Consider the following 20,556-nt stretch of genomic DNA (forward strand, 5'->3'; position numbering starts at 1 on the left):
AATTTTACTGGTAACTTAAGGAACGTTTGATTTAGAAAATAAATGCTAAACTCAAGTCATATTTTTGAAACTCAAGTTACTTGAGCTTTTACGAAAATATATTCTTTGTTAAGTTATTTAACCTAAGTTATTAAGCCGTAATAAGTCACCGAATTAAGTCATAACAAACCCCTTCTTCGCAGCAAATCGTGAGTTTAGTCTTACTGCATCGACTGACTTTTCACCAAGTTTTCTTTAGGATAACATTATTAGGTTGACTAGCACAATGGCGATTTTGGAAATTCCAAGATTCGACCCGCCCAACTACAAGGTTGTGTGTTAAACCGTGAAGTAAACTGTTTATGTTTTGTGATCTCATATGGGGCACTGTGTGCGGCTTGTAAATTTGGGTAATTAACCTAAACTCCCCGTATTTAATTCACAAACTCCTTTCTGCGCAGCGAACTGTGAATTTAGCCTCACTGCATCTACTGAGCACCGTTACATGACAACACCGGGCTGGGAAGATGGTGAATACGACAACAAACTTGACTGCTACTGGACGATCAACGCTACCACACCAGGGTTCCACGTCCACTTTGCGGTGGTGGAAGGAAGGACTGAGACCTGCTGTGATTGGCTTAAGGTTGTGGTTTACACTTAATTAACTTTTAAATGAGCATATTTATGTTGCTGTATGTGTTGTTATTCTGCCACAGGTGTATATGGATAATTGCTGCCGAACAGGTTAAAAATTGCTGTGCAGTATGAACGTAATAAGAATATCAAAGCCCATACAGAAGTAGGTATTATCTTGAACGTTTCGAATAACTCCTTATTTCATTTTCAAAATGAAAAAAAAATGTTGAAAATTAATAAAGAGTTATTCGAAACGTTCGAAATGATACCTACTTTTGTATGGGCTTTGATATTCTTATTACGTCTTACTACAACCTCCAACCATTATGCATACTGGTTAAATTATATTGGAAACAAATTTGAAAACCTTTTTGTAGATTTTTTTTTTTTTCTGTTAGGTATGCGGCAAACTGCTCCTAAAAATCAACTTGCTAACTTATTAATTTTGTTTTATTAGCGACCTTACTTGTTAAATAAAATTGACGAGCTAACACTATTTTTTTAAATAAGGAAAATGTTGACTTGTGTTTTAATGTAACCACATATTTTCTTGTCGCGAAGATTTTATTTAATTTGTGGCGACAATACTTGTTTTCCCAGCAATGTTTTAACTTAAAAAATATGTTTTAATTGATTGTATTGGGCTTGGGCTTGCGACGGCACTCTCTCATCTGCTTATATTACTTTTTTCATGTCCCAAGCTAAATATGTTTTCTCATAGAAAAGTCGATATATTTTAATAATTGATGTCAAATTACTTCTACGTGCTTTAGGCTTACGACGATTCTGGTGAAATCGGTGAAGTGAAAGGAACAGTTTCCACCCCAAGTGTGTTTATCTCAAGTGGGGGTGGAATGTCTCTTCGTTTCCACTCTGATCGGTCGAAGGCATACAAGGGACTCCGGGCTGTATATTATGAAGGTAAATCCTGGTTAAAACTGTGTTCTTTAGCCTTTTTTTTTCTCCGTTGTATATTTTCATCAACTTATTAAAGTCTTGTATACTTCACAAAACATGATTAGTTGTTTATAGCGACAGATTCGGTGGCTTTCGGTGTGCTAATGATACGTAAGCCGTAATAGTTGGTCAAAAATCAGCTTCAGAAAGGCTAGAGCACAGTTATTAAACACACACATGTATGTGCATCTTTCAATGTTTAGTGAAGTGATTATGCTGCTTAATATATCTAGCCACATGGGTCGGAATGCGAGACGTCCTGGTAACATTAAAAACATGCAACATAGGTCACAATAAATAAATAATGTTCTGTGACATTTGTGGCATGTAGGCTACAAATACTGATATAATATGTAAACTCTTAGAATTCCTTTTCTCCGATGTATACCCTTACTTTGATCTGGTATAACAGTTGGACCTACAGTTTACCAAACGCTTGACGGCGTTTAATACGAAGTTAAGGGAAGGTGTGAGGTAGCAACTGTTTTATGTTAAAGCTTTTAAAGTAGAAACGCTATTGGTTCAATCTTAATTCTTAATAAACGGTATCGTTTTTGCTCTGATGGATTGAAAGCGTATCAGGGGGTTCAAGGCTGTATATTATGAAGTTATTAATACAAACATAGAGAGGTAAGCACTGTTCATTTCAAAGAAAGAAAATCCGTGTTTTATAGCAGCATAACTTTTAAAGCATAACAGTAGAACTGGAAAAGCAAAACTTCAGGATGAGGAACACTTTGAGAATTATTTCTATTACCTAAGTACAAACTGTTTTATTACAAACGCAGAAGCTGTTTATAGAAGCGAAGCTCGTAGCGGAACTTTTTCCACGGGCAATCAGTTCAGCACGTATTCAAAGCGCAGGTGATAATCACCTCTTGCCGCTTCGTTTGCAAGAAATGGCTCAAAGTTTAAGCAGAGATGTTATTCTGTCACCAATGTTTTATTTGATTTTGCTTCAGTTTTAGCAGTTTGAGAACAAAAGTGTGAAATTTTGATGAAAATAGCTGCCGAGTTGCGGCTATAATTAAGTTTGCATTTGTATTTAAATTAGGTCAAAAGTTTGGTTTGAAAGCTGCACTTCCTTTCGTGCTGTTGTTTCAGTTGTTATTGCAGCCTACAACGTCACTCGTTCGCGTGAGTCCGTACAGTGAGTGTTTAATAATAACATAAAGAATGTGTAAGTGTTATTTGATCAACAGTAATAGCGCAAAAAACTAGAAGTACATCATGACAAACTTTACCATAAGCTTGTGCTTACACTTATACAAAGTACGTGCTTCAGCCAGTACAGTCGTAAACATAAAACAGAACATTGGGATATGCGTATCAAGCTGTGGTATTTCGTTGAAATGGCAGCAAACGTAACAAGTTATTTAATCAGCTAATCTGGTTGTTTTGTTTTATTTCAACGTTTCAACGACAAATTAAAATCCAATTCCACAAAAAGCTGTTTCTGCCGAGTATGCCTTGTTTATACAAAGCAATCACCAGTCACTTTGACTTGTTTTGTGTTTTTCAGTTCCTTCAACCACAGCTTCAGTTGCAACATCAGCATTAAAAGGTTCGTAACAAAAACAAGCATAAATATTTGGCTTTAATTTACTATCAACAAAATTATAACGTTTTTACTGTTTTTTTGAACGTTTGTAACACTATTCTTATATTTAAAAACGACAATATATTCTTTTATAATTGGTAAAAAATTATGGTTTTCTAAGATCAACATTTTTTCTTTCCACGAGACATTAATACGGTATGATACATAAAGAACAATAAATAGAATGGCCGAGAGCGCTCGCCAAGGTATACCGAGCAACAAAGTAGGAAACATTAAGGAATCTTACTTGATAAGGCTACATTGTCTCTGACCAAATTTTATAAAAAAAAAAAATTTTTTCGTACGCCCCAAACATAATAACTACTCGCTTTATGATTCTCAGCCAACTGTTCGTTTTCGCTGACTGCAACGAACGAGACCCAGTACTTCACTTCACACAACTACCCACAACCTTACGATGGCGACCTGGACTGCACTTGGGTCATCACTTCTTCAGCACAAGATGAAGTTGTCGAAATCATCTTCGAGAAGTTTGAGACTGAACCTTGCTGCGATAAAGTTGAGGTGAGAAAGCATATTTGGCTTTGTTTACTAAAACAGAAAGCGATAATATTCGATAAAATCGACATTTCGTTGTTTACAAAGTTTCGGCAATATCTCATGCCGTCATCAGTGAAAATTTTTAATGAAGATAAAAGCGATAAAACTCCAAAAAACAACAAAAGGTCGATTTTATATTATGGCTATATTATTTTTTCGAAAATGATATGAAAACCGGTGTATTGTGTCCCAAAGATTATCCTGAATTTTGAGCTTTATTTTTTGCAATAGAGTTTCTTTTTTAACAAGGACAACTAAAAAGTTTTTTGGTTTTCGTTGACCAAGATATGACGTGATAAAACAATAGATTTTAATATTTTGCTGTATTTGGCAAAACTCCCGCCCAAAAATGCAACTAAAGTCGATTTTAAATGGACATAATGAGATACCAACGCATTTTTATCTATTTTTACAGGTGTTGGAAAACGGCCAACAGGTGGCGCAGTTGTTCGGGCGTATGACGTCATCAGTTGCTTACGTATCGAGCGGAAGAAACTTCACCGTAAATTTTAAGTCGGACTCATCCGATCACAGGAAGGGGTTCAAAGCGAGATACATCAGCGGTGAGGATTGTGGAACAATTGTGTGTTTTAAGTGATGTAAACGCGACTTTAGATGCCTTTACGTAAGGGCGAGTCAAATCTCCAATTTTTACAAAGATTTTTATTTTTTTTTCACATTTTTCTCAAATGGTATAAACAGTATTGAGACCTAGGGATGTTCGATATTTAACTTTTTAGTCCGAATACCCGATTTCTTCTGACAAACATTACGGTCGTACGATACAAACGGCCATCTGATGCATTTCTATATTTAAAATAGATAAAATCAAAGTTTTAAGTAATTTTTCCAGGATTTAAGTTCGGGTTGCTTTGGTGAGGTTTAATCACCTCCAGTATCCAGTAAGCCTACTGTTCTTTAGTAATTTTAACTTTTAATTTTAAATCGCTCTGTTAGATCACAAATCATCGCTCAATTTCTATATTGGTATCGTATCTGCAACGTTTTTATATCTCCCTTTGTTTTACTATAAAGTCTAAATATTTCTTTATTCCACGTAAAAAGCAAAATGAAAGAGACTCTAAACTGTTTGTCACAAAAATGTTAATTAAAACTCTTTTAACACCCCATTAAAACGTCTTTTGTTTAATGATATAAAATAACGTTTTTATAAATGACTTGCGATAGTCCAAGTCATATTTACCTCAGCAGCTTATAAGCAATGGATAAAAGTTTTTATGTGAGTTACACTATTTAATACCTTTGTATTTTACTTTCAGTCCGTGCTGTTGATGTGACCGTTCCTCCCACCGATACAATCGCTAGTAAGTAGCAATAAGTGTATTTTAACCTAAGTTTAAGCTAACCATAATATTTATAGCTTCTTTAGACGAATTTAAACGTTGGCCTAAATTAAAGCAAGAGACGTTTTTATTCTGTAAACTTTGGGTTAATTGTTATTACGGCTTCGATTGCACCTTAATATTTTATGTAACGTGTGGACTTCAAACCTTTACCACAATTTTAATTACAAAAATGATGTTTGCACCTTTTGTATATTCTTTCTTGATAATGAATTGCAAAGTCAAAAAGGTCGAGTAGATCGACATCATCTTAACAAGTTTCAAGAATTTATGAGCTTGTATTATCTTCAGTTAATAGACCTACCCTTGTATTTTAAAAACTTATCCTTTTTACAAAGGGTAAATATTTTAACACTTCTCCGCCTTTTCAGCTTGTGGATACGAAGCGGTAGCCGTCGAAAAAGCCGGGGATTTTATTTCCCCTGGTTGGCCGAATCTTTACCCATCGTCAGCAAACTGCGTGTGGACCATTAGCGCCCCCTCGCGGTGGATTATTCACATGAACTTCACCGAGTTTGTGACCGAAGATACACTCGACTCACTTGATGTAAGAATAACTGAAGTTAATGACTGGTGTTGAATTTTGGTTTTAACGTTTACACGGGAGATAAGAAGTTTAAGGTGTTTTTGTGATTTTTTATGACAGAAAAAACGTAAACCATACATGAAAACTTTACAGCATCATGGCTGGAGGTTGTAGTAAGACGTAATAAGAATATCAAAGTCCATATTGAAGTAGGTAGCATTTTAAACGTGTTAAACATTTTTTGAACTTGTTGAAATATTCTATGTTGAAAATGAATAAAGAGTTATTCGAAACGTTCGAAATGATACCTACTTCTGTATGGGCTTTGATATTCTTATTACATACATGAAAAATTATATGAAAACTAAAACCTTATCATGTAATAATGCAGAATATTCTTCAAATTAAAAAGTAGATTTGTTAGAAACTAATAAAACACAGCATTTTCCAAAATGACAAAATGAACACTAATAAGAAAGATTTTGGAACCTTTTTTTGACTTGATTGGCCAACTCCAAGCTAAAGTTTAAAAGGAGTTTATTTTAAGGTTTTAAATGAATGATAAATCTCCTTTAATTTTTCAGTCATTTTTCATATAAAAAATCACAGCCTTTTGAGACATAATTTATTATTAGGACTCCAAATTAGCCAGATAACCGTTAAAAAAGAAATACCTTTCTTATTGTTTTTTTACTAACACTCATTTTTTGTAGATTTGGGATGGAATGGAACGAGTTGCTACTTTAAGTGGAGATCTAACTTCAAACCTTCCAAACTTCGTTTTCACTTCTGGCAACGTAACTTTAAGGTTCATTTCAGACAAGAACATTCGACTTGGTGGTTGGGTGGCTACCTATGCTGGAAGTAAGTTTATTTTATTTCTATATTACTTACCTGAAAAAGAGAAGTTTTTATAATACTTACCTGATCAGGGTCTTTAACCGTGATCACGTAGGCGGTTGGCCCAAGGCGAGGCCTTGCCATTGCACTTCGGCTTGGCTGACCCTTGCGATTACCACAAATGCGGGTAACTCGGCCGTATAATTTCTGTTAGCGGGGTCGGCGTTCGCGAAAATCTTAAAAAGATGGCCTCATTTTTATTTTTTAAGGCTAAGATGTATCGATCAAAATTTTACCATATAACTTTTTAGCTTTTTTTTATAAGAATAGGGAATATAAGTATGACGTCGAGACAGAATTTACATATGTGTTGATGAACAAGTCAACATGTGTTGATGAACAAGTCAACATGTGTTGATGAACAAGTTAGCCGCATTTTGCTCTAATTCAATAAATTAGAAAACTAGAATTATCTTTTCATAAGTTTAATGGTGAAAATAACGGCCCAAATCGACGTTAAAAGAAATGATTCTTGGTGCGACCAAAGTGTGTATAAACGGGTGCAACCGATGTGGCCTTCATATCACTGGTGATGGCATTAGAAATTGCCGAAACGTTTGAAAATAAAGCATGTCGCTTTTAACGTCTATTTGGGCCGTTATTTTCACCATTAAACTTATGAACAGATCCGTGTATAGTGTTCCATAGAATTATCTAGTTGTCCAAGTCAACTTGTAGAAAGCCTGCAAATAGCATCACAAACAACCTAAGGTTACAACTCAGTAGTGAAAGTAAACTAAAACGGCGTTTCGGCAAAAATATAGTCTTTTTCATCGCCTCGGTAAAAAAATATTCTGTTAATTTGCGTGGGATAAAATTCCAAGGCTTATTTAAACGAGGCAATTTTTAAATTTTGACAAAAACATTGTTCGCTTGGGATAGCAAGACCTTAGATCTGATTATCTTTAAGTCTTTTAAATACCACTTGGGTATACTTTTTACCACTATTGGGTCGCTTGTCAGAAGGCACGAACTCCGTATCACAAATGACCCAAGAATACAACCAGTGGTGAAAGTAATCCGAAACGGCGTTCCGTAAAAAAAAAGTTCTTTTTTTTCATCGCCTCGTTTAAAAATGATTCTACTTTCATTCCTGGTTACAACTTGAAAAAATTGATTTGTGTTTTTGTTGCAGTCGCTCCTCCAACTACTACTACTCCAACAACAACTACAACAACAACAACTCCAACAACAACAACAACTACAACAACAACAACTACAACAACAACTAGTAAGTATACTAGAAATACACTGGGAGCCTTGGAAGTTTATGTGCTCTAATAATGACTTGACTGAAGGCATTTTTCCATTGGCATGTACTTGGACTTAAGTTATTTCAAAATAACTTGTTTTAAACACTGACACTTATATTTCGACATTACTTCAAGTGAACCTCAGCTCAAAATGTGCAACTTACGTTTTATAATGTCGTTCCAGCTCCAACGTACGTTTGCGAAGAAACAATTTTCCTCAACAACAACACTCCCGTCTATATCAAATCGGGGGGTTTCCCCATTGCATATGCCAACCTCACCAACTGTACTTGGACACTAGCGGCGCCAGTGGGCCAGCTCGTCGCTCTCAATTTTTCGGCGATTTTCCTGGAAAGTTGCTGCGATTATATAGAGGTATTTTGTTAATTTTTTTAGGTTTTTTCCCTAGTTTAAGTGATTTGTTAAAATTTTGTAACGGTATTTTGTTTATACTCGGTAGTTTTGATTTTGAGACATCAACTAAACCAAAATTGGCTTTATATCTTCCTAATTAATGTGGGGTACAAAAACAGGAAATTATAATAAGTTTATAGAATTCGTAACCACCATGGACCTATTTGCATGAATTCTAAACAACAAAAATATTACTTATCAAGTGTACTTAAATTTTTGCTTTATTTCGTTGTTTAGAAAGAATGTCTAGAATACGAAGGACAAATAGTTTAAAATTTATTGTTACCCCAGTGCTTGTGTTATACCGAGTAACCCTTTAACCTGGTTGGACAGCTGTATTGCCACCAGTTCATTTTTTAAGTTTAATTAAAAAAAATTGTGAAATAAACATCAAACCCCCGAGTAAAATTCGTTGAATGTTCCAATATTGTAACTTAGTTTTTATGGCGTAAATATTTATTAAACATTTTAATAGCCAACCATTTTGTTCCATAATATTCTAAAGCCTTGTATTTTCTATCAACTTTATAGATATACGACAACTTAATTGAGGCGCCCATTCAGAAGCTCTCCTTCTCGTCAATTTCGACCAATCACATCTTCGTATCGTCCAGTCACGTGATGTACTTTCGTTTCGTCACGGATGTTAATATTGCCGGGAAGGGATTCGCAGCTAGCGTACAAACTGTAGAGGGTGGGAAAACATTTGTTTTAATTCTATATGTTGGCTTAATGTTAAAGAGCGTTCGATTAATCAGTAGAGTATAAAAACACTTTCATCAAAGTCTTAAGTGAACAAATTGTTTTGCATATATTTGCATCTTATTTGAACAATTCTATCAAACACTTTCACCTAAATCTTTCGAAAACAACAGCTTAAAGTAGTATTATTCGATATTTAAGTCATGATTTCTTGCAGCGTAAGTTTTTCAACCTTACCTTTCTTTAGATAAAATCGATTAGGACTAATTTTACCAAACCTTCAGTATTTTCGGGATGTCTACTGTTATCTATGACCAGTAACATTTACACAAACAGTTCGTTTTCAGAGTACACCTACATTCCATTGTCTTTCTCCTGCGAACGATTCGATTCGGTTGCATTCATTATATTGAGGTTAATCAGGTGGCGCTATATAAAGACAAATTGTATTGATTCTCAACAAGCTTTCGCACAACTGTGCTTCATCAAAAAGTAGAGTAGAGATCTCTACTTTGACCTGATAAAGCATAGTTGTGCAAAAGCTTGTCGAGAACTCAATACAAATTGTCTTTATATAGCGCCACCTGATTACTTTATTTAGAATTAGACAAATATGCCAATTTACAAAAATTAATTATATTGTAACTCTTTAAATTACAGGGTCGCCAGCGTACCCGTGCAACTCTCGTATCTTCGTATCACCGAGTGCATCTCCTTTCAAGTCGAGCAACTACCCTGGAAATTACCAGGTCGGTAGAAGATGCAACTGGACACTTGCCACGTTGCCAAGACGACGCATCGTCATCAACGTCACGGACTTCATGGTGGAGGAGTGCTGTGATTACGTTGAGGTGAGAGTTGAATAAATCTTAAGAGGGAAAATAAGAAAATTTAGATTCATATAAACGAATTACGATATACTATACTGACATGTAAATGTATCTTATTAACATTTACATAAAATGTTCCACCCAACTACAGCCATTGTGGAACTACTCCTGTATGTTAGTGTAAAGATATTTTTATGATAGACAACTTTGTAATGCCATAGAAGGTACCTATTGAAAAAAATTAGAAAAATGAGATATGTTTTCTAAATTAGAAATAATTTAGGCCTTTTAAATGTTTTCTAAACTATACAATTTTTAGCTTCTAATGGCTTTTTTTTGTTCAAGGTAGTTTATTTTGGTTACACGTCTACGTTTGTGGCGCATTGCGATTTTAGGCTTAAACGTTTTGCAACTAGTTCCAGTGCTTCATAAACCTTTAAGCTCCTGCCGTTATCTAAACGCATGAAAAAATAGTTTCTTTACTTCTTTCAAAAATTGCACTAAAGATTTTAACCCGGCATAATAAAAACCATGATCCTCAACCTATGAACCCTGTAAAGCGTTTACATTGTACAACCTAGCAATATTATTCTTTATTAATTATATTTTCTCCTTTTCACGTTAAATTTTTATTCTTTCGTTATCATTGAAATCATAGACCACGCCTTGGATCAAAATCAAATCACAATTTACTTAAACCACCACCGTTACTCTTACCCCAGATATTCGACGGTTCGTACCACCGACTGATCAGCAAACTAACGATGAACAGCATCAAGAATGACAAGATATTCGAGTCCACATCTTCTGAGATGCTGGTGTCATTGTGTTCCGACAGATCCATCAGTGATCGGGGATTCATGTCGAAAGTATTCTCAACACCAGGTAGCACTTTGTAGGGTTAGATTAAGTGCACTTAAGTCACGGTTTTGAAATGACTTGACTTTACTTAGGTCTTTTAGACAATTCACTTGATTTATACTAAAGTTATTGAGCCAAATACCTTATGAAGTAAGGTATTTATATTACATTTTTTGGGGATATTTATCACAACTTTTGCACTGAAAGCAATTTGCATTCTATATGTTGTTGTTGTTTTTTGTTATTTTTTAGTAGAGTTATTGCTCATAAACGGACAATTTTACCAATTTAGTAGTTTACCTTGTATTTGTATATCAATGACTTGACTTGACTTACTCCAATAATGAGTTGACTTGTTATGTTTTGAAAATACTTCACATGGACTTGAGTTATTTTACAAATGACTTGACTGAGATTTAGGTCATTTAAAAATGACTTGTTTAACACTGCTGGGTGCTATGACAAATCACCTTTTTAGAGGATTATGTGATCGACAACGGAGCTTGTGGTTTCAACGGAGTAGCAGTTGACAAGAAACATTACTTCCACTCACCCAACTACCCGTACGAGTACCCGATGAAGAGCGAGTGCCACTGGCTACTCGTATCGAGAGATCCAACGAAGCAAGTCTTCCTGGATATTGTCGATTGCCGCTTCGAAGGAAAGGGCGATTTCCTGGAGGTATTTGGTTAAGGCAGAAATATTTTTATAATATTATTTATAGTTGTATTATAAATGCAAATGTTTTCATCGATTATTGTATATCATGATTTTTAGATGGCTGTAATTTAAAGCTTGTGCACAATTTGCTGAATTTAAAAGCATTAACTATGAAAAAATGCTATTTTTAAGCGATCGGTACTCTTTCGATGGTAGGGTAGCATCGGTGCCGATTCGATACAAAATTAATGTAGGCATTGATACCATTATTTTTGGTCCAACTCACGTTTTTATCTTAAACGTTCAATTTCGTAAAAAATATTAAATTGACACTTAATTACAACTTAGCTTCTAACGCTTAAAAAAATTTGGGGGATTAATATCCTGACAACATTTGCTTATAAGATCATATAAATGACGTAATTGAGATTGGATAAGACGATCTTTTTCTCTTAAAACATTGGGCCAGTCGCAATAAAAATAAAAAAGTATCGAACATCCCTACTTCAAATCATTTGAGTTCTGAAGAACAAACCTCCATGCTTCCATGTAGGTGCGAGATGGTCGTACCATGCACAGCCCGCTTATAGGGTTGGTTGGACGAGATATGCCGAGTATGATCAACTACACCTCGTCGAATGGAGCTCTCTACATTGCCCTAAAGACAGACTGGAGCACTCATTACCGCGGCTTCAATGCATCCTATAGCTTGGGTAACGTACTCTAACAATTGTATACACAATAATATATTTTTATTTTTTCATAAAAAAGGCTAGAACTTTCAAAAATGTAAACTGAACTATTATCTTTCAGTCCCGACAGTTAATGGTTGCGGTTCTTCGCTCCTGGCCATCGCCTCCCCCGCCGAGATTCGAACCCGCTCCGTGGAAGGTGTGTATCTTAACGACCAGAACTGCACTTGGTTGTTGAAAGCGAAGGAAGGCAAGCGAGTGAAGCTCAACATCACTTTCATGCAATTGGAAACATGCTGCGACAAGTTACAGGTATTTGATCTACAAAGTCTAATAATGAAGCCAATTTCGCTAGAAATTACAGATATTTCTGATTAGGCCGACATGCTTATCGGTGTTCACTCGTTTGTGTTCTTAGTTGACCATATCAATTCACTTCAATTTTCTCAATTACCCTTTTCTTGGTGGGCTATATGTTAAAGTCCCATGTGGATTACAAATACTAAACAAATCGCCTTTTATATACTATTCTTGTATGGCAATAACTTTTTTTGGCTCTATTACTAACTGCTTAGTCAATTTACAAATTCATATGTGTGCTGTTTACTGCTGTTTCTTGATACTTAAAGTGATATTTGAGTTTTGTTAACATATATTTTATGCTTTATCATTTGATACACGTTTAACTAGAACCTCCAGCAAAATACCTTAAAATTATTCGAAACGTTCAAAATGCTACCTACTTTTACATGGGCTTTGATACTCATTCTACGTCTAACTACAACCTCTAACCATTATGTTCTTACATTTCAAGTTTATTTAAGTTGATTATTTTAATCTACTTAGATACTTGACGGGATTGACGGGCGACTGATGGCGAACATTTCATTCAGTTTCCTTGAATCACCTTTGATCTACATTTCATCAACCCCTGTAATGCAAGTTCGCTTCATATCTGACGATTCTGTTGGTGAAACTGGTTTCGTTGCTCACTTCTCTGAAGTTGAAGGTGAGCATTAGTCGACTGTAGTTGGTATCTTACCCTTTTCTTTGTATGTTGAAATTTTTATTTTATTTTTTATAACAATTTAGGGCTAGCTTTGTCAGTTTATAAAAGATTGTATAAATAAAACACGTTGGTCGCCGACTAATCTCTAGAATCTAAGATTATAGTGATACCAAAGGCAGTGTATTTTATAATATATTTAGAGAGGTAATATTTAAACAATATCGACAAGTTAAACTTTCTATTTATTTTTGTTTTCTGACAAACGGCATTTCAAGTATTTTATGTTTGTTAAATTTAAAACTACAAACGATTTTTACCGGATTAAGCTACATTTTTCAGTAGTTTTATCCAACTTTCATTTTTAGTCATTCCAGTTAATTTGATTTCTTTTCACTTTGAATTTAACCACCGTTCCACACAACTTTAATCTGAAAGTATATTTGACCTTGCACGATGTCACTTCAAGGTCAAACCCTGCTCCCTGGCGCCGCGTGTGGATTCACGTGGTCAGCGAACCGTTACCCGATCGAGTTTCGCTCTCCTACTCACCCGAGTGGGTACAAGCTTGACAGTGAGTACAAACCGGGTAGTGATGAGTACATACTTGATAGCGGTAGTGAGTGCCACTGGCTTCTACTCGCAACCAACTCGCACACACAAGTCAAGTTCGATCTGATCAACTTCAACACTGAACTTTGCTGCGATAAACTAGAGGTGACTGTGTAAGATGTGTAGTTTTGAAGAAAACTTTTTTTTTTTTTTGAAGAAAATTTTGTTAAACTTGAAGAATATGTTTTTTTTTATTTTGAAGAAAATTTTGTTAAATTTGAAGAAATGTTGTTTAATTTTTAATTCATCAGGAATTTTTTTGAAACGAGTTATTAGTCTGAGCCATTGCTGTCTTTTAAAAAAGTTTGTTAGAGGTAAGTTAGTAATTTTTTAGCAAGGTTACAATTTAGAATTGTAAGATGCAATAAATTTGCTGTCTTATATAATTTTTTTTTTCTAGGTTAAAAAAATACCACAAAACGTTCTTATTTAGAAATTTAGCAAAATACAGTCTCAAAGTTGCATTACTATTGTTGTCCTTCTAGAAAATACTTAGAAATGCAGAAATAATAGTGAAAAACAGGGTCTAAAGAATATTTCATTAACCAGTAATTAAAAACTAATAGATTGGTTGGCGTATTTAAACCTAGCTTGAACCAACCAGTATAGTTGCATGTGAGCTATGGGTTTAAACGCGTAATAACTTTGTTTTTTCAGGTGTACGACGGACGCAGCACTTACGCCCCGCTCCTGGCAACTTACGAACAATCTCGTTCAACCCCGAACACCACCCTGACATCAAGCAGGGGAGCTCTGTACCTAAAGTTCACAACTGATCAGTTCTCAGAGTTGAGAGGATTTGTCGCCTCATTTAAGTTAGGTATAGGCGATTAATTTATGACGTTCTTCACTTTAGTTTTTGCAATTTGACTAAGTTTGGTGTTTTTTGGCAAATTTTATAAATTTAAAATTTATGGTATTTTGTTTATAAATTATAGACTTTTAACTAGAAATCATGGCAGCACTTCAAACATATTTATTTTGTACAATTCTTTAACATATGTCAAGCTTGTTCTCAAGTTTATTTGATTAACTTTCCAAACAACGAATTCGTTTTCTGATTTCCAAGCAAACACACAGGCCTAGTTATTAATCAAATCAATACATAAAGAGACTGAAACCATTACAAAATAAACTTGAAACATCACATGGGCCTAGTTATTGCTTAAATCTCAAACCAAAGGATAGAACACTTCATATTACAATAATATATTATACACAATATATAAAAATGACTGACACAATTTCCCAGCACAAATTCTTACATTTTTCCACAGTTGAAACTTCCCCCAAATACGCGGACTCGTGTTACGCACTCCGCAATGCTTACGCCAACAACATCATGGTTATGGATTCACGAGAAGAACAAACTTGCCCAGCAAAGTCGAAATGTCTGCTTGTTAAAACTGTCGCAGACTCAACGATGAAGCAAGGAAATTTAACTTTTCAGTGTAAGTGCAACTGACTTTAAAATATATAAAATTTAAACTGTTTTCTTATTTATGTTGTATTTGCTGTGCGAAAGCTATTACAAAACAACTAACAAATCGTACTCTTATAGAGAAGTATATAGCATTTTAATTCTTTGGGTGTAGACACGCAAAATTTTATTTTGGAATAAACTTTGTAAATGATTGTAAGATCACTCATCAAGTTAATTCAACTTTTGTGTGAAAAAACATATTTCAGCAAACTGGTTTAGTCGGATTTGACAAAAATTAGACTGGCTTCAATCGGGTATTGTGGGGCATCCGAAAGCCTGATCCACATAACATTGAAACGTTAGCTTTTACGTTATTCATGTATTTTGTGTGTTTACATAATTCAACCATGCATTGAAAAGAGTATTTAGAAAAGCAAAATATTAGACTTTGGGTCATATTAGAAAAACTGTACATCGATCCTTATATTAGCTTTTTGCAACATGTTTACATTCCACAGCCACGGTGACGTACGGAGGTTGCACCCCGTCCATCGCCTGTCCAGTGACGTCATGTGATCTTTTGATGACGTCATTAGGCAACGTCACGCTCCCTTTCACGATGAAGGTGACCGACTGTGTGGTGAGATGCTGTGGGGAGGATTTGTGCAACAACGACCAACTCGCTATTACAAGTAAGAACACTTGTAATGTTTTTCTTATGATTTGGTAAATTTTACTCTTCAGTAGAAAAGGATAAATACATTTTTTAAGACCGCTGAAAGCCGTTTTTTGATGTTAACATGAAAAAACTTTATAAATGTTCTCTAATCGTTGGAAACATTTTACCTTTTATAAAAAAAAAAATTAAAAATTTAGAAACAGTTTATTTAACATAAAGCAAGATGTTGGGAAAAATAAAATAAAAACAAAGTTTTCTTAAATAATTATTTTACTTTACTTTTTTAAATCCTGAAAGTTTTTAAAAAGATAGCTTTCTTTAAAGTACCACTTAAAAATAAAATTGTTCCTGATGTTACATTTCAAAATGTTTACTCCTTGTGTAGCTACCGCGCCTACTCCACCACCCACAACTATTCGGACAACGGATGAGTATGGTAAGAAGTAGCTAATGATCTATTTTAAACATTTAGAACAGTGGTTCAAAAAGGGGTCGCGAGAAATTGACAAACTGTGTATGAATTGTGACTAAACATTAAGGCGAAGTGATATTTTCCTGCCACTAATCCTAGAATTAAACATTTAGTATCCAAAAACTGTTACATCATTCGCATTAATGCAACTTACCTGGAAATAAATTGCTGCTTTTGTTAAAATTGTAAAAAGAAGACTTGTCTCAAAAAGATTAAGAACCACTGATTTAGAGAATGATGTTTATATTATTAATTATTGTAGGACAAGATTTTTGAGAAGACCATTTTGTTATCTTGCTTGTTTATATTATTGGATTATTATTAACGGTTGTTTTTTTAATTTTTAGGACAATACAAAAGGTTTCGTTGTTTAAATTTGAATCTAGTTTTAAAAAAAATAAATTGCTCGTTTGCACAAACGACGTCATACGAATGATAAAAATCAAGATTCAAACCAATCAAAAAATATTATGTTCGTTTCGTCGCACAAATCATTTATTCCCCACATTACAACAACCAGTTTTCGGCTTCTAAACTGTTCAGTTATAGTTTGCAGTATTTCCAGTTAGAGATCGGTGCTCGCCCGATACTAAACTGGTAAAGTTCCGATGTGATACAAAATTATTTTTCTGCATTATCGTCTTGTTTTTCGATCAAACGCAGAGTGTTTTACCTAAAAAGACAATATAACATTATGAATCAAACATAGGAATTTTTTGACCTAATATCAGACAAAATATTACTTTGAACATTTCAATTTGATTAATTTTGGTTATGACGACATTTGGTAACTAATCAAGTGTCTTTATTATTTTTTTACATCTTCATTTGCAGGTTGTTTGGTGAGAACGCAGGACATTATGTTTCTTCTCGATGGATCCGGCTCCTTCAGTGCTTTAGAGTTCATGGAGATCCTCAAGTTCGTTAATCACGTGGTCTCTGGGCTTGACCTTGACACCACGAGGGTAGGGGTCATGCAATTCTCACACTGGTACAGACACAGGTAAGATAGAAACTTTAACATGTTGAACTTTAACTATTTTGAAGATATAAGTTACATTAAAAAACAAGCTGTGGTCATAGCCGTATTTGTCGGATAAGTCTTACATTGACCTCATAAAGCAAGGTTGTGTCGGTTTGAACAGTTTTAAATTCAGTTGAAATACAACATCCGAATAAATTATATAATGTAGAAAAATAACTATTAATAATATTAGCTCAAACAAATGCTTAGAACTTCTATTTAAGAACCTTAACGATATCATTATGGGTCGCTAAAGGACAAATTTCTGTTTGAAATGCAACTTTATAAATATTGACAAAATAAACCTAAAACGCATAGCAATATTTTGCTAACTTGGTGATTTACTAAGAAAATGTAAGTTACCCCAAATTATATTTTAACAGTAATAAAATCAGTTTTAATCAGTTTTTTCTTTAAATTACCATATTTCATTTTTTTTTCATCTCAGCCTCTGTTCTTATTTGTTTAACTTCAAATTAATTTATTTTTATTCTTTATCAGGCCAATGACAACCGCTCGTCAAACTTTTCTCAAAACTCACCTTTCAATTGGACAATATCGCACGCTGGACGAATTACAAGTATGATGTAACCATTTGTAATATACACACACAAGCCGCTACATATGCAAAGTGCACATGTACTGTATACTATTATAGTAAACAATAACTGAGTATAGATAACATAGCTAACTTTATATTGTACCAGGACATTGTCCATGCCATAGTTTCAACTTTAATATTCTATGGTAACAATTTGGTTTTAATAATTAGTAATAGTGGTATTTTAAAGACCTGAAAAAGTATGAATAAAACATTAAAATATTTTAATTTCTTACTTTGATCTATGAAGCACAGTTATGCGAAAGCTCGTCAAGAGTGATGTACAATTTGACAACAGTGCCACTTGTTTGAGATTAAGACAAACACGACTATCAACCAGGAATGTTACTAATAGTTTATGTTCATCAGATGGCGATCAGCAGTATTAACCACCACGGCTACACAACTTACACAGCTCATGCGATCCAGAAAGCTGTAAGCATCGACTTCCCACAATCGGGAAGGTTTGGTGATTTCTGCACCAAGAGGATTATTGTGGTGGTCACTGATGGAAAGTACGTGTTATGTTAAATGTTAATATTACTAGGGTGGAACAAAACATCTGATCCTGGTTTCACTCGCGTTTTTAATTTTTTTTAAACAAAAAGAGTTTTTATTGTTTATAAACGTGTCAGCGAAGAAGTGATCGACAAGCAAGATGGACCTTAGAAGCTGCTTTTTGACCAACGATTACCGCTTGCGTATAATTAGTAAACCGAAAGCCATTGCAGACTCTTCACCGCATCTGTCGATCATTGATGCAAGCAGGGCAGGCTAGAAAAACAACTAGCCTGCAGTGAGGTTCGAACTTATGACCTCGGGTATACCGGGACCGTGTCAGAAGGGGTTCGCACCTCACCACAGGCTAGTTTTACGAACAGGATGCAGCAGGCAACAGTGCTATGGTTGTTTCTCGACTTGCTCCTCTCTGAGCCTGTGTAGCTCAGTTCGAACCTCACCATAGGCTAGTTGCTTTTCTATAGCCTTGCTTGCATCACTAGTCAACAGATTTTGTTAATCTGCGTTCGCTTTGTACCTTTTTATATAATGTTTTACTAACGTTACATTGTTCGGTTGATTGTAGGGCTACCGACGGTTATTACCTCCCCACCACAACAAGCTTGGCTCGATCCTTAGGATTCACTTTCTTTGCGGTCGGAATCAGTCATTATCAGCTCAGCGAATTACAGGTGAGCCAATTTCATTGAACGATATTAATCGTGGCATGTAAAAAAACGAAACAAAATTAAAATGATAAAAATATAACTTCTAAACTTGAGGGCACTCGCATATTTATTTTATACATGTTTGTTTTCAATAAAGCTAGTGTAGGGTAAAATTTAAGTTTGTGTCTTTAAAAACATGTTATTGCAATTACTGGCATACCTTGTTTAGGCAAAAAACACTATTCAAAACAAAAAGTAAAAAAATGAATGAATAAAACATACGGTGTTTAAAACTGCATAAAAAAAAGTAATTCACTAAAAAACAAATCGTTCTTATTTTATTCTATTTAATATTTTTATTTATTGTCAGATTATCGCTTCTGGTGCGATCGGCAGTAACTTGCGTGTTTTTACTGTTGAGAACGCCGATCAACTGATGAGCATTACACCAAGCCTTACTTCGCAGATCAAACGCGTTCAGTAAACCGCTTTGTTGCAACAAAATGCAAGGTAAAACAAATTGTGCACTAGATCAGCTGAGTTCTGTAAACATGCTTTCTGGAAAACGAGTCCAAAAGTTTACTTTGTACAAATAAAGATTGTATCGTATTACGTATTTGAAAAACACACCGACCAAAGCGAAGTTTTTTTAATGTTACAAACCACTTCGCTGTTTTATTTACCATTTTTTAGATTTTAGAATGAGTTATTTTATAGTGATCTTACTATTTATTTGTTTTCGATAAAGAGAAGGGGTGGACGATTACTAATACTATATTGAGGACTGATTGCTCCTGTTTGGGTTAAGGGTTGGTAATCGTTAAATTTTGTTTGGGGTATAAATTATTTTTTTTTAGTGATAAAGTTGGGGTTGGGTTTGGGATGAGATTTAAGGTTCTTTAGATCTTGCTCCAGTCTTCTTCCGTTTGGTTGGGAGTCTTATTCCGTTTTGACATTGTTACGACTATTAGATATTACTCCTTTTTTGGTTATATGCTGAACTGTGTGTTGTACGACTTTGATGTTGTTCTAATTCTGATTCAATGGCTGTAGTCCGTTTTATACACGGATTTAGAGCCTAATAGCATTATTTTATAGGTTCACCGCAAAGCAACAGAGCTTGGAATATTCAATGCAAGTGTTTTCTTGTGCATATTTGCAGAAACTTACAGGCGCTTCAGAATATTGATTGGCGCAAAAGTTCCTAATTTTGCATTTTTTGCGATACTTTATAAGTTCACATGCACTGTAAAAATATTGCGCCGTTGCAAATGAGATTGTTTTGCATTTTACTGATGTTTTTTGGGATGTCCGATTGTGGTTTATTGTTATATAGACACCTGAACTTTTGCGAAAAAGGCATTTTTATCAGTCATTTTAAGAACTATGTTACTGAGAACTTTATTTTATACTTCTACTTGTTACCATGTAACGGGCACCGTACGATATTATCAGACATCCCTTAGAGTAAATTAATATAATTTCGACTCTTTGTGTATTAAGCTTTAAGTCTTCGCTTTTTAGGCCGCTAATAAACAGTTTTACTGTCCAAGGATTTTCTGTAGCCGTTACGTCAGAGGCACGCCATTACGTCAGATGTAAAAACGTGGTTATTTTGAATGTAAAAACGTAATT

General features: G+C 34.6%; 1 protein-coding gene and 1 non-coding gene across 2 annotated transcripts in view; both read left to right on the forward strand.

The window, feature by feature from the left end:
* The window catches only part of LOC146134665 (cubilin-like), a 35,643-nt gene extending 15,167 nt beyond the window's left edge, over positions 1 to 20,476 (forward strand). Inside the window, exons 16-42 of the mRNA XM_083397873.1 lie at positions 441 to 625; positions 1,392 to 1,539; positions 3,098 to 3,139; positions 3,519 to 3,700; positions 4,152 to 4,299; positions 5,017 to 5,061; positions 5,472 to 5,647; positions 6,340 to 6,490; positions 7,662 to 7,757; positions 7,964 to 8,154; positions 8,725 to 8,887; positions 9,556 to 9,746; positions 10,448 to 10,610; positions 11,065 to 11,267; positions 11,800 to 11,959; positions 12,060 to 12,250; positions 12,785 to 12,947; positions 13,414 to 13,661; positions 14,214 to 14,376; positions 14,834 to 15,007; positions 15,498 to 15,671; positions 16,044 to 16,094; positions 16,965 to 17,133; positions 17,656 to 17,734; positions 18,125 to 18,270; positions 18,840 to 18,945; positions 19,292 to 20,476. Coding sequence (XP_083253999.1) covers positions 441 to 625; positions 1,392 to 1,539; positions 3,098 to 3,139; positions 3,519 to 3,700; positions 4,152 to 4,299; positions 5,017 to 5,061; positions 5,472 to 5,647; positions 6,340 to 6,490; positions 7,662 to 7,757; positions 7,964 to 8,154; positions 8,725 to 8,887; positions 9,556 to 9,746; positions 10,448 to 10,610; positions 11,065 to 11,267; positions 11,800 to 11,959; positions 12,060 to 12,250; positions 12,785 to 12,947; positions 13,414 to 13,661; positions 14,214 to 14,376; positions 14,834 to 15,007; positions 15,498 to 15,671; positions 16,044 to 16,094; positions 16,965 to 17,133; positions 17,656 to 17,734; positions 18,125 to 18,270; positions 18,840 to 18,945; positions 19,292 to 19,405 — 4,022 coding nt within the window. The 3' untranslated portion in view covers positions 19,406 to 20,476. The remainder of the gene's footprint in view (positions 1 to 440; positions 626 to 1,391; positions 1,540 to 3,097; positions 3,140 to 3,518; positions 3,701 to 4,151; positions 4,300 to 5,016; positions 5,062 to 5,471; positions 5,648 to 6,339; positions 6,491 to 7,661; positions 7,758 to 7,963; positions 8,155 to 8,724; positions 8,888 to 9,555; positions 9,747 to 10,447; positions 10,611 to 11,064; positions 11,268 to 11,799; positions 11,960 to 12,059; positions 12,251 to 12,784; positions 12,948 to 13,413; positions 13,662 to 14,213; positions 14,377 to 14,833; positions 15,008 to 15,497; positions 15,672 to 16,043; positions 16,095 to 16,964; positions 17,134 to 17,655; positions 17,735 to 18,124; positions 18,271 to 18,839; positions 18,946 to 19,291) is intronic.
* On the forward strand, positions 6,543 to 6,706 carry LOC146134666 (U1 spliceosomal RNA). Its single transcript, XR_014501718.1, has one exon. It is a non-coding gene; the product is annotated as a U1 spliceosomal RNA (small nuclear RNA).
* Positions 20,477 to 20,556: the final 80 nt, after the last annotated feature.

This window comes from Ascidiella aspersa, chromosome 9 (assembly GCF_963924565.1).
Source record: "Ascidiella aspersa chromosome 9, kaAscAspe10.2, whole genome shotgun sequence".
In the NCBI taxonomy this organism is placed as follows: domain Eukaryota; kingdom Metazoa; phylum Chordata; class Ascidiacea; order Phlebobranchia; family Ascidiidae; genus Ascidiella; species Ascidiella aspersa.